General features: G+C 47.4%; 3 protein-coding genes across 3 annotated transcripts; 2 read left to right on the top strand and 1 right to left on the bottom strand.

Moving 5' to 3' along the window:
* Positions 1–2,012: 2,012 nt before the first annotated feature.
* F5B22DRAFT_636200 (uncharacterized protein) lies at positions 2,013–2,867 on the bottom strand (the record flags this gene model as incomplete). Its single annotated transcript, XM_047977252.1, has 1 exon — positions 2,013–2,867. One exon carries the CDS (start codon positions 2,865–2,867, stop codon positions 2,013–2,015), a length of 855 nt encoding a protein of 284 aa, XP_047831096.1.
* Positions 2,868–3,400: 533 nt separating this feature from the next.
* On the top strand, positions 3,401–9,652 carry F5B22DRAFT_605783 (ankyrin). The gene is made up of 8 exons (XM_047974881.1): positions 3,401–3,871; positions 3,923–4,151; positions 4,208–4,258; positions 4,312–4,377; positions 4,428–4,664; positions 4,722–4,833; positions 4,887–9,106; positions 9,163–9,652. Exons 1-8 carry the CDS (start codon positions 3,489–3,491, stop codon positions 9,400–9,402), a joined length of 5,538 nt encoding a protein of 1,845 aa, XP_047831095.1. The 5' UTR covers positions 3,401–3,488; the 3' UTR covers positions 9,403–9,652.
* A 768-nt stretch (positions 9,653–10,420) lies between these two features.
* F5B22DRAFT_605779 (uncharacterized protein) lies at positions 10,421–14,341 on the top strand. The gene is made up of 6 exons (XM_047974880.1): positions 10,421–11,940; positions 11,990–12,498; positions 12,599–13,135; positions 13,192–13,351; positions 13,416–13,971; positions 14,035–14,341. Exons 1-5 carry the CDS (start codon positions 10,617–10,619, stop codon positions 13,913–13,915), a joined length of 3,030 nt encoding a protein of 1,009 aa, XP_047831094.1. The 5' UTR covers positions 10,421–10,616; the 3' UTR covers positions 13,916–13,971; positions 14,035–14,341.

Here is a 14,341-nt window from a genome sequence, read left to right as displayed (position 1 = left end):
GCTTATGTAGTAAATCTCGTATAACCGTGCCAATTGCCCTTCTACTGCTCGTATCTAACACCGAGACACTAGAAAGCGTTCAAAACGCCGTTTTGGGGGTTTCTGATAGTATAGATGATATTGCACTAGCAAACCGAAAGCTTTGTCTGACATAATAATATTGATGGAATCGGGGAACTCGGATCTTGCTCGATCTCGCGTGATCTGCATTCCCGCTTTCGATTTGCGCATCGTCTTTTGTCATAGGACTCGTTTTATCTCGTTCTATGGCTGACGAAGCCTTCAGCGTGATCTGGCCGGATTGAACAGGATCCGTGATCGTCTCGACTTGCTAGAAATGATTCGAAAGGCCGCTAAATATCATTAAGGATTAGAGAAGATTCAAAGAACCCTGCCGATTGCGACTCTGAGGCACAAAACTTCTTTTAACGCTCACAGGCCACCATGGGGGAGGCTATGGCCAGAAAGGGGCACCAGGCTCTCGCACGCCCCTTCATTACACGCCTCCTTCAAAGCAAATCTATACCAATCTCCTTCGTCCAGTAGGGCAGCGAAATGAAGTAGTTGTAGATTGCCAGGGGTTAGTTTAGGTGTCGAGGCAATTTTCAAATCATAGATAATTAGTCGGCAGCTACAAGCCGGCGCCATTCACGGACTACAGCGGCCACTGTTGCTATCTGGGGTACCCGTACAAGTTGGATGTGAGACTGAATCCGGTCCAGCCAAGATTCCGCCTTGTGAAAGTGGAACTCGCGTGATCGATCAATTCTAATGTAAGATTGGAGGAGAGAGGAAGGCAGATACGCTCATCCTTGTGGACAAACTCGGACCTAGGTAATCCCTGGTGAAAGAGAAAAGAAGCCAGGAGCTCCTTCTTCCACTCGTCGGGCAATATATACTCTTGAAACTAATCATGTGTATCACACCATGATGCTGCCCGGTCATATAACAATGTGAGTGTTCTGAACAGCGCACTCATCTGTGCCGCCTCATAGCTTGCAACCCGACATCGCATTCATGCTTCACGCATGCGCTCTGTCATCTTGATCTTAGGCCAACACAGCTATCACCTATAGAGCTTCGCCCTAGGCAGGCTCATAGGCTTGCTGACGTGATAGGAGCCAATGAAAATCCGGGATGGAACTGTCGTGGTGGCTGTAAGTACTATACTTCTCACGTGTAAATTTATGCTGACGTTATTTCCTGTAATACTATGATTCCACGACAACACCACTATGTGAGCGTCTTCTTGAGCTTTGGTAACAGGGACTTTAATCACGAGCTTGCAATAGACTTCAGTTTAGCAATGAATCTTCTAGATCCTCAATTCCCTCAGAGAGTTCTCTTGGCTTGCTAAACTAACTCAACACTGTATACGACGGCCTCGAAGGTTCATCGCTTCAGTTTCAATACTATTAAAAAGAGCAGAAAAAAAACAAAGTCATACATCGAAGTGCGTTATATGCGTGGGCCTCTTCTCCCGAATTTACCATATCCAGCAGCCCGCAACATTTTGAGAGTTGGGATTAACAATCTGCTTATATTATGTACTGTGGATAACAAAGTCTTGACGTCGAGTTGATTTCAGGGTTTCTACATATCGGGCAAGTCGCCGAGTAGAACTTGGCGGTACGTACTCGCCAAATGATAATTAAGGTATTCACATGATGACGAAGACTCCCTTATCGACCAATACTGTCCCCCTTACGAAAACCCCATCGACAGTGCGCAGCTAGATTACCGGTGAGATTACCAGAAGTGGTTGCTTCCCAGCGATTGTGGGAGTATCTTTTGCTAGGGAGTTATGAAGCTAATGGCCCCCTTAGACCCGTGCAGCCGTCGTCATGGCAACTTATAGCATCACCTTTGCAAGCATGTCTACGGAGGCGTGTTGCGAGACTTCCAAGTTAAACTAAACATTACCAAGACTGCAGAAAGAATCGCTTCAGAAGGGAATTAATTATAGAACAATGATGTGCCACCGTGCTCGAGCTGTACCGTGTTTCGGTCCATCACTCTTCGTAATTTGTGAATGATGCCTTCGCAAAGTCTTGCAAATCTACCTGACCTAGAGAGTTCGTATCATATTGCTGTAGTTTATTCGTAGGAGGGAGAGTTGCATCGTAGAGAATGGGGTCATCTTTCGGGGTTCGGCCAAATAACTGAGCGAAACCGCTTCTTAGGTCCGCCTTAGCCTTGATCTTGAACGTGCTGAAGAATTCGTCTTCGTCGTCATTGCGCGACAGCAGCACTGCCGTGCGAATATAGGCCGGCACGCCCGTCTTCATTGTCTGGTTCTCAATAATTGTCCACGTAGCCGTGTTTGGGGCGCCATAGTTACGACCGCCATGTGGCAGATCTATAGAACCGACGATCGTGGTAGCGTCATTGGTCTCACGGGTACTGGCTTTCTCCCATTTCCAACTCCCTCCAATCTCAGCGCCCAAGATATTTCCCCCTGCTTTTGCCTCGCCGCCCTGGGTGATAGTCTCCGTCAGCGAGGTGCGCCCCAGGACCATCCGTCCCTTGTTCGATATCTTCAGAACCTCCGGCTCCTTCCCACCGTCTGAGCCAAATGAAAACTCAATGTCAACTATGCTAATGCGCCTCGCCTTCTTCCTTGGGTCGAATTGGAATTCATAGACAATGAGTGTCGCAGGATCCTCGCCGTCCTTTAGATACCCATGAATGACATCTACACTATTGCAGCGGATATCAACAACACCCCTCCGCTCTACAATATTGCGGCGCTGTAGCGGAGCTGAAGGGTCGTTCTGGGTGCGGAAGTCACTGCCTTCATCGCCGCCTTCGCAAAGCCCAATCTCGAAGGCGGGAGCCTGGTCCTGAATTTCGAGTTCTTCGGCCATCTTGAACCTGATTATAGAAGGGTATTGAATACAGTTCAAAATCGCAATGGGGTATAATCTAATTCAAGTATTAATAACTATGACCACGCTCAATATCGCGTGACCGAAAGCTTGGGATACTATTTCATGGGCTCACGAGCTATTGAGACTGATATACTTGGGTAAGCAGAGTACCTACAAAGGTAGCCTGCCTCGAGTGGCTAAGATGACATGTTTCTTGGGCCGCGGACCATGCATTTACGCGCATACAGTATGTAAGTCACTTACCGAACGTTCTGTATACAAAACACTGTATACTGTATACATTGTTAATCCGTATCGCTGTTTGCGGGTACACTTGTGTGTGTGGCCAATTACTTACAGCGTTCCATCTTGGCCACCGATGATCCCAGTGTGCGTAAAACACTACACTGTTTACAGTATGTGCATGCGCAAGGGTTTTGTCTGCCTGGGCTGGTTGGGGTTGACTGGGTTTTGGGGGCCGTCACATTTTTTGAGCAGGGGTACAGGATGTACAGTACTACGTAGCGTAGAGGTATTATTAGTAGAGGTTCGACATGAGGAACCGATATGCGCAAACGAACCACTTCAATACAATCCCATTCGTAAAGGAAAGCTACGATGTCTGACGAGCCGGGTGACACATCGAGCACGAGTTCTACGGAATCTCTACCCCGCGAGAATCTTGATGAAGCTTGTCGAGAGTCACGCCTAAACGACATATCGGCTACGAATGCTGTAGAGAAGACGTATGACCAACGGTCATCGCATAGCGATTATGAAGATACCGGCAAATCTAAGTTTGATTCAAGAGAAGACATGAAGGGTGATGCCCTTGGCAATATTGAGGGAGACACATATGAATCACCTTCGGCAAATCAGGACCTTCAATCGTTGCTAGGAAATGATTCAGAGGGTCTTGAGGACCTACGTGACCTTATGCCGAACACAAGACCAAGTTCCTCTTCGTCCGGCTATTTTTCGCCCAATCCCATTGGCCTCGAGTAAGATTATGCCTATCATTATAACGTAATTGCAGAGTTGACAACAATCAGCGTGGTTATTGTTCATGGCTTTTTCGGGTCACGACGATCACCTTGCGAAAATCCTGGATCCGGCACTTCGAAGTGGTTGCATGCATGGCAGGATCGAGACTGTAAAATCATGAGTTTCAGTTACGATACTTCAGTATTCTTATCTGGAACTCGCGTTCGGTGGTTCATTAGACGATTGGCTATCAAGCTTTTGGATGATCTGAAGCGTGCAAGACAGCAATCTAGTCAGGTTCGTTATCGGTGCGATTTACCATGCACAACAGTAACTAACACCTACCTAAAAAGCGCACCATTATGTTCGTGGCTCATGATCTTGGAGGAATCATTGTGAAAGACGTAAGTAAACTGCTAACTACACCTTGTAGTCATCCACACACTAATTCTATTAGGCATTGACACTATCCGGGCTGAAACCCGCATTATACGCTGATGTGTTTGATTTCACACGTCTTCTCGTTCGTCACCTGGGTTCATAATTCATAGCAGTCGCGCTAATACCGGGCAGGTTTTCTACGGTTGCCCTCATAGATCCTTGAGTGATGGTGAAATGGAGGACAGGCTGAATAGGTTCTTATATCGTCCTTGTGATTCGGACAAGCCGAAGTTGCCATCATTAGGACAATCCACAAAAGCACTCGCGAGGGCAGTTATTGACATCAATCAGCTCTATATGGATTCAAAGCATAACTTCCGGTCATATGTTTTTAGTGTTTTTACGAGTGAAGGTTCAGATTTGGATCAGGTATGTAAACTATACCACTTCGATAACTAACTAATTATCAGCAACTGATAGATTTAGGTCTTTGACCACTACACGAGTACTATGGGCGTCCCATTCGAGCTGCGTTATGAGGGCGAGAATGGGGGCGGTGAGCGCGGCATTGAAAACGGTATTGATGAAATAAGCTCTTGTGGGTATTGGCCCTGTTCGCATAGCCGAAGAATTGGGACTAATTGATAACAGTAATCCGGGTGAACGTCAATCTATTAGCAAATGAAAGAATGCTACTATCTGCCGCATCCCCTCTGCTGCCACTGAAATCTGGTCCGGGAGGTGATCATGTCTTCTCATGGATCAGCGATAACAGCTGGTACAAGTCATGGTATAATCAGAGGAAGCCCCAATTGCTGTATCTCCATAGCAGTCTTGATACACAGTTAGCGTCTGAGTTCATCTTCTACGATTTGGAGTATCTGCACTTGAAAAGAAACGGTCAGGTCGTCGTCTATTTTAGTTTTGACAAACACGACATCAGGCGCGACAACATCCAAGACATGCTAGCTACCATCCAAATCCAAATGCTAGGACACTTCCCAACGATATCGGACATCTCTGAAGGCCAGCTTGAGCAGCATCAGCGGGATCGTAGCCTACACTACAAAGACCTCCTGCACTGGTTCGAACATTATCGACACGCCGGCGAGGTAGACGGGATATCATGTGTTCTAAATCACTTCGACGAATGTGAGCCGATGTCCAGGAAATCATTTCTCGACCAACTCCAATACGCCTCGCAGGCTCAAGAGCGACCGTTTCGAGTCCTCGTTACTAGTCGGCAACCAAGGGTACTCTTAGAAGAGCTTTCAGAGTGGCCAGCTCTCGATCTGGATCAATTAGCACCATCTCAACCAACCCAGATATCCAGCATAGCGTCATATGAATCGCTCAGCTACGCATATTCAAATGTTCGAGGATTCAAAAAAGAAGTTGAAGAAGAGCTGAAAGCAATCAGCAAGCTTGAATCTGATGTTCAAACCCTCATCCTCCAGCATGTAGTGCAAGATGAGCGATGGCCATCAACTATTTCAATCAGACACGTCTTTGGATCTTTGGAGGCAGTCACGATAGAATCCGCTGTCTCTAAAATTTTAGATCAGATTCCTGACAAGCCTTTTGTTCTCCGGTCATTGACGTTACTATTATATGCAGTCCGGCCCCCTACTGTCTGGGAACTTGCAGCTATTAACCGTCTCGCCACCACCGAAAACTCCTCTACCTTGTGCTCAAGTGTAGCGGAGACCGACAAGGTCCGTAACAAGTTACAGATGTGGCTTGCAGGAATTGTAATTCTATCACAGGCAGAGGCATTTATTACAACACCTCGAATACGAGAAGCGCTTTTGGCCGAGCTAAACAACGCAACTGGTTTGTCTAGCTTGGCCGGTTGCCTCTCTCCCAACGTAGCTCATGCAAATATCGCCAAATGCTGTCTGCAGTGCCTTTCCTCTGAAACTGCACAAATTGAGTTACAGAATCTTTATGATGTCTCTCGAACTGATCATTCCCAGCTGGCAATGATTTGCGATCGTACAAGCCTGTTAGATTATGCTACACAGTTTTGGGTGCATCACCTTGCCCTCTCTTCGGACTCCGAAGGATCTTTTCATGAGTTAGCAACAGACCTAACATCGTTCCATGATTCCGGCGCCGTATCTTCCTGGACTAAAGCTCTCTGGGTGTTGGCAAACCCGATGACGAGGAGTCGACAACCAACCGAGTCTTTGTACCCCATTCTAGCTGGAGCGGGTCTAGCTAGTCTAGCAGAAGAGTGGACTCAAGCCGAGGACTTGTCTATTGGACTAGTCGAGGCAAGCTCCAATAGATCCATCCATACTGCCTACCTCCTGTTATCAAGATTGAGACATTCGGCAGAGTATCTGCAAGATGCACTTGTTGGTGCCGGCGCCTATGGTGATGAGGCTGCCTGGTTTGACCTGATAGCTCACATCCACGCGGAGTACCCCGACTTCCCATGGACCACCCAGGTGGCACTAGTCTGTCGGGCAAGCTGGCTAGATCAAGAGAAAGTCCTGAACAAGCTTTTGGACCTTGGGTGTCCGGTGGATGAGAGCATTCCCAACGCGCTCGGGAGCCGTACTCCGCTACGTCAAGCAGTTTATATGAATAGCGTTACGAGTGCAAAGATACTAATAAAACGCGGCGCAGATCCACTACAAGTTAGATCTGACGGACGAACTCTCCTTTACACCGCATCATCTATGGGGTATGTGGAGATGGTCAACTTACTGGCAGAGCATGGCGCAGACCTGAATGCCGCATCGGAGGAGTCAATCACGCCAATTTATGCCGCCTGCCTTTACGGGCATTATAAAGTGGTGGAGGCACTTGCAGCATTGGGTGCAGATCCAAACATCAAAGTCTATGAAAGCCAAGATGAGCCAGCATGGGCCCCCATTACCTGTGCACTATCAGAGAAGCATACAAACTGTGCACATGCCTTATTGAATGCAGGTGTAGATCTTGTAAGTCCTGGGGTACATGGAGTTCCTCTTTGGTATGCAGTCAATTTAGGGCTCCTCGGCACATGTCGCGATATCCTAAATAGGGGTTCAGACCCAAATAATCATCCCGGCTCACCCCCGATGCTTATACAAGCAGTAACTTCAAAGGAACCCGACAATCGCCTCGAAATCATCGAATTGTTGATAAACAAAGAAACACGTATCAACGATAAGGACACTTTTGATCAGACAGCACTATGGTGGGCATGCCAGTCAGACCACCCTCAAACGCTAGCAATTGTCGCATTATTACTTAAACACGGCGCAAACGTGAATTCTCAATCTCAGGATGGAAATGCACCACTGCATATTGCAGTATCACGAGGCAATGTCGAATTGCTAGAACTCCTAGTTAAGACTCCTGGGGTCAACCTCGATGTGGTCAACATGAACGATGCAAGGCCAATATCTTTAGCATATGACAACGAAGCGCTAGTAAGAGTCCTGCTTGAAGCTGAAGGCGACCCAAAAGTGCAACAAAAAAGCAGAAATTATGCCTTAGTCGCAGCAATACGAGAAAATCTCGTCGAGGTAGTAAAATTGTTCATCCAGCACAACACTCGCATTGACCCTCCTGATGAGGATCGAGACAACAGTCGATGGGAACCTATGGAACTGGCGGCCCACTGCGGAAGATCTGATATCGTAAGAATACTTGCTGAGAGTGGCAGCGATATTAATCGTCGATTTGTTAATAACAAGCCTCTGGTCCATATAGCAGTCGATGATGATGCGCTGGGCGCACTTTTGGAGTTTAGGCCGAGGCTCGATGTCCAGGACGATAGCGGTGGTTCGCCACTACACGCTATCAGGCGCTACACATCTCTAGAAAACGTGAAACTGCTTGTCCGTGCTGGGCTCGACATCAACCTCACTAATAAAGACAACGTCACACCTCTCGTCCAAGCGTTGAGGTGGGGCAACGAAGAAGCGGCGAACTATTTACTATCCAAGAAAGCCAGCTTAGTCATTACCTCTCCGGTCTATGGCGGAGCTCTGCACGCCGCTTGCAGTACGGGTTTAGTGGACGTGGTAAGAAGGCTAATCGAATTGGGAGCAGATGTCAACATGGTAGTATCGAGCCTTGGGGGCTCGCCACTGTCGTGTCTCTTCAACGGATACTATTACAACGAAGAACTGAGCGGAGAACCGAAATCGTTACCATCATCGGAGGCACAGACAGAAATTTTGGACATGTTAATTGCAGCTGGTGCAGATGTTACAATGCCAAGTGGCCTCTTCTTTGGCACGGTTAGCGGTGCTGTAGCTTGGGGCGGCATTGAAGAACATATAGAGAAGATCGCATCCAAGGGCGCAATCTTCTCTGCCAAAGATGCGATGGGTAGACAACCCCTACATATTGCAGCCGTCCGCGGAAACGTTAGTATATTTACCGCCATTTTGGATGCCAGCCCCGAGCTAGGTGAGAGAGACAATTGCGGCCGCAATATCGTAAGCTGGGCTGCTCAGGGTGGCTGCGTCGAAATACTTGAAAAGACGCTGGATATTGCTGGAGCTGAAGCTGTCAATGAGCAGGATATGACGGGTTGGACGCCACTTTGCTGGGCGGCTAGAGGCGTTGGAACAACACGCACCCCTTTGGATGACTACAGCCAAAGAAGAATGATTTTGACGCTTTTGGAAAGGGGGGCGGACAAATCCATCAAGTCATCGATAGAAGATAAAGAGTATACGCCGGAAGGCATCGCGACATCTCATGGTTGCAGTGAAGATATCATAGGACTTCTCTCTCTCAGCACTACGTCTTCGGTGCCCCCGAGTAACACCAATAGGATGTCTGATTCTGGAGAAGTGGACGGCATGCCGCCAAGAGGGACTAAGCTACGGAATAATGAAGGTAGCTGTGGTTTTTGCTTCGCTGTAAGTCAAGACACCTCTACTCGAAAAGTTAGTTTTGGATCTAACTCGTCAACCAGGGCTGTTGGGGGTTTAAATATGTTTGCAAAACGTGTGTGGTGTTTTGCCTCTGTTATAAATGCTATGAGCTGAAACATCATATTCACCCGTCTAGTCACGATTTTGAGGTTATCGGGCAAGAATATGAATCCCCCAGCGAGAGCCCACCATCACGCCGCTCGTCTCAGGCGAATTCAACAAGCGGAGCTAGTACTTCATCCGAGAGCGATTCCGAGAGTGAGAGTGAAGATGATGGGTAATTAAGTATATGGTTCTGCGGCCAAGGTTGACTATGCTAAGCTAGCTACTTTAATTGGACTTGTCATTCCGTACTGCTTTCTGTAGGGAGATTGTTTTACCGTTGAAACGTAGTCTAGTTTAGATAAGTTCTGTGAAAGAATACGTACATTAAGTATTCGTCACACTTAATCCTGTGCCTGAATATCTATGTTTCTATGATTTAACAGCTGCGTGATGACTACGCTAGCTAGGTACGTTTCCGACGCTGTTATACAGCTAGAAATGGAATTATTGGCTGGTTCATGGGTTAATGAAGATTTCCAACATCCGTAGCACGACAACAAAGCCCGTGTAAGCCCTTGCCTCGCTGCTCATAAGCAATACACTGCTCAGCCACGCATAATCCCCAAGCCACAGGGATGAATACCACTGGGAATATCCTGCCGGAATTGGGTTTGTATTGAGCTAACATGAAAGAACCCCTGAAGAGGTGTACCTATTGCGACTCAGCAATCCTAGCGAATCACGGTTACGTTCCCTCCCCTACCAGTGTACGGAGGTTGGGGTCCAAAATATCCATCACCGTTAGTATTGGCTTACAGTGCCAAGCAGTGTAACTTTTGCTGCACTAGTCAATCTACACAGGTATACTGTGCGAAAGACCTCGTGTACATACCCAGTGCGTAATTCAGCCAACATACGATAAGCATACAATAGGTACAGAAACAACCGTGTTAAAAGCGCTGAACCTTGCATGCGGTATATCAATGATCAAACTTTGACAGCATCCTGCGAGTTAGGGGATAATGAGATGAAATTGATAATAACTCAATTTATTTCAATCCTATAGGGTTAATTGTCTTTACAGGATACCATGGAATTATGACTGTATCTTTCCGTATACATTACCTACAATACCCCCCCTGCAATATTCTCTATCACATATTTATGGCCCTCCACTACGTAAGCAGGTGGTTACATTGTACCATGCAAGTCAGCTACACTAGTGTACGGCTAGGCTGTGCAGGCATGTTTTGTTCCTTCATTTACTAATCTTCTTCAAATTGAGACTTTGGGGGCCAAAATGCTAGTTTGCCCGAGTTTTCGCCTGTATGACCAAGTCAGCGTGAGAGCCCCGTCATGAAATCCCACCAACACACTGAGATCCCTTCTTGCTATTGCGCTTGGCCAATTGGTAGGAGAATACTGGTCCGAAGGCTATCCCTTTCGCAATATGCCTACCTCTATGAAACTAGACGATGACCCAGAGATTATAAACAAGCCAGACGACAATGAAGGAGAAGACGAGGGGCACGAGTCGCACACTGAGCCCGACAGCGACTCTGAATCCGGTAGTTCTAGTGATGAAGATGAGGAGAATGCACCCAAGAAGACGAGACAGAAGTTTGAAAAGATCATCACAGATCTTAGAGCCTGCGCAGGTAGCAAGGAGATCAAAGTTGGAAACTATGACTTGAATGATCCCACACAGCTGTCTAACTTCTTTAAAGCACACGAGGGCTATCTATCTAAAAAGTGCACCAAGGATGAGAATCTGATGCATTTAATTGCAGACCAAGACAAGGACAAAATGCCGGCCCCTGATACTATGGCTCCTCTGATCGATGCCTTGGTTCAACTAGAAGCGAATCTCCTTGCACAGCGCGATGACAATGGGAAGACACCGTTGTTTTGTGCCGTGGCGAACAAGAACCGGAGGCTGGTGAAAGTCATGTGTAAGGCTCACACCGACATCAACAGTATTCTCAGGATTCCCAAGAGCGCCACCAACGTGCGTTCTACCAACTGTGTTCATCAGGCTATCTCTAAGAAATCAGCCCCTAGAGATGACGCTCTAATCAAGTTCTTGATCGAGCACGCTGATGCCGACACACTCCTTGCACTAAACGAAGATGGATTAACTCCATTGCATCTTGCCGTTGAGTATAAGCGTTGCGACGAGGGACAAATCAAAGTTGTTGAGACACTTGTTGGCAGATGTGACAAGGCTCTCGACAAAACATACAAACACCCTAAAAAGGGACTTCTATCACCTTATCTATACCTCAATTACACCTACGAGCAAGCAACCCAGCTGGATAAGACTACTGGAGAGGGGAAAACTACCAAATCTAAGGAAGAAGGATCTAAGAGTTCCTACGGTGGCAAGGAGGATAGCCGGAACAAGCGCGGCGAAGTTTCAAAGGATGAGCAGAAGAATGGCCCTACAGCAAAAGTCCAAATTTCTGAGCAACAGCGCATCATACAGAGGGGCAGTGAAGCCCCAGCAGGGAAATTCACTTCTCACTCAAGCATGCCAGATAGGAGTCGAGGACCCCTAGCCGTGGTCACGAGTATTGAAAACAGCAGCAAGGTCAGTCCGAAGTCACCAGCGGGTAAGGAAAAGGAGGGTAAATCATCATCGAGAAAATCAAAAAGTTCCAAATTGAAGCCAAGCAGAACCAGCGTGGAGGAAATAAAGAAATTTTTGAGATTGTACTGTCTCCGTAACAGACTGCACGACGATGCCGTCGAGTTCCTCTATGGTGTGCAACAAGGTATGAGTCTCAGCTTATTTATTCGAAAGTGATGCCAATCTCCTTGCAGACAAACAGATATACTTTGATCTCATCGGAATCGCCCCTAAAATCACAAGAGATTGGATCACGAACGGGCTTAACTATCTTACGTTTGAGGATATTCTACAGTATGTCGCTATACCTTGGGTAGAAATCGAAAAAGATATTGTCGAGCCAAAGCAAGGTCAGCGCACAGCGGAGATTAATGGCAACAGTCGGACCGACATGAAGCTTTTGTTCGACTGGCTACGAGATGTGAAGGGCGTGAAGAGAATCCTTAAGGTCATTGTTGAGGATCTACCACACCCAGCACATAGTGATGAGGTCATCGAATATTGCCTCAGGGGTATGTGTGTCGAGACATGGGATTGGAAAAAGCTCGACTTGTCCCCAGAAGTATTACACAGGGTCGCCTCTGATGTGCAAGTCGTACATTTGTACTGGAGTGGCAACAATGCCATTCTTCGCGCATGGAGTGAGCCCGAGGGCCTGAAGAAGCTTGAGAAGCTAAGAACAGTACATCTTCATACACAACAGGTACGTGAACAACTCTCCAGCAGAATAACGAGAGAAAAGAAAGAAGAAAACCCCTCCTAGAATTGAAGACAGTTGAATATCAGCCTCATGCCTGAATTAGGGATTGGAAACTCGGCTTCGCACCAAACAAAATGTCAAGGAATTCAAAGCACGAATGGCGCCAATTGAGGTTAGAGACACTAAGATAAAAGGAGGCAAGACCGACAGCAGCTCGAACGGGATTGCTGCCATCCAGGACCCTTATGAGCGACACAAATGGGTAACCTGTATGGAAGAATACGCATACTTCTTACAAACAGCAGAGCACGAATGGCTCGAGTGGCGTGTGCAATCCAGCGACAAGCGAGAACAATCACAAGCCTTGCAAAAGCCCGTCATAGTCGCTCTCATTGATGATGGAGTTGATGTCAATGATCAAAATGTCCAGTCGAGGATCATAGGTGGTCGAAGCTTTTGTCACCGGGATGAGGAGCAGAACCTCAATCAGCCATACTACATTTCTGGAGGCGGCCATGGTACTGCCATGGCTGGACTGATTTGCAAGGTCTGCCCAAACGTAAAGCTATTCATCTTGCGCTTAGACGAGTATTCTATCGAGCCAGGAAAGAGGCAGATCACAGCCAAGAGCGCTGCGAAGGTACACCAGATTCATAGTCATATGCACAAAACGAATACTCTGCTAACATGGTATAGGCCGTTCGAGACGCTACCGAGAAAAGGGTAGATATAATTTCCATGTCCTGGACGATTGAGAAGACGGACAGGAACGGCAACGATATCAAGGAACTAGAAGACGCCATTACTGCAGCCGCCCGCGAGAACATACTTATGTTCTGCGCTGCTACAGATCAGGGTTGGTCTCCCGCCTAAGAACGAAAGTTCGCATCCCTCGTTTCACCGCTGACTATTGGTCGCAGGCGCATATAGGGACCGAACGTACCCCGCGGCTACCTCGACGAAGAAGATCTTCAAGATCGGCGCTGCCGAAGCCTCTGGTGCGGCTCTGAAGTGGCTCGGTGACCAGACGCTCGTCGACTTCGTTTTTCCCGGCCACCAGGTCGTTATGGAACCGCACGGCGACCCAAGGGTCAAGAAATACACGGCACTCACCGGCTCTTCCGTCGCTACAGCCCTGGCATCCGGCCTGGCCGCCGTCATTCTCTACACTGTACAGCTAGCGGAGGTCTCGCAGGAAAGGGGGGGCCTACGGGGGGCCTACGAATCACTCAAAAATCACGACCGTATGAAGGAGGCCTTCTCGCAGATAGGTACCACCAAGGAAAGCGAGAGCAAGTATATTACGGTGTGGAACCGCTTCGCGAACGTGGTCAAACAGGCTGACAGCGAGTCACAGCCAAAGGACAGGTGGATTGACTATATCGGCATGTTGGCGAATGATTTAATGCGGAAGGCTTAGGACACAAGGGTTGAAAACACCCGGGTATATACAATATTTCCCACCAAGTGCGACAGGTCCGTTCTTAGATCTCTCTTTAATCTTCTCTTAAGTTTTTCAATAAAGCTCACATATTTCAGATGCCAAGGGTTTAGGCTGCCGTGTCTTTCAAAGCGATTCTTCGACCATGTTTTCTCTGATGTTGTGGGGTTTCGTGTTCGGCCAAATATTACTTCTGCGTCGAGTGTACGCAGGGGACGAGTACACATGTCTTCTTGCCTCTAGAATATTATCCATGGATATTATTATTGAAATTAGGAAGGCAGGTAATCCTAGTGGCTAGTACTCCGACCCACACACACTTTACTATATAACTAGATGTACCACTCCCATCTATGGTATTTAGACTTAGTTCCTGAGTGCAACATACAATATTATCCATCACCT

This window comes from Xylaria bambusicola, assembly GCF_022495145.1.
Source record: "Xylaria bambusicola strain CBS 139988 unplaced genomic scaffold F5B22scaffold_19, whole genome shotgun sequence".
Taxonomy (NCBI): Eukaryota; Fungi; Ascomycota; class Sordariomycetes; order Xylariales; family Xylariaceae; genus Xylaria; species Xylaria bambusicola.
The sequence above is the reverse complement of the archived record's forward strand: the minus strand, read 5'-3'. Positions and strand labels throughout refer to the sequence as shown.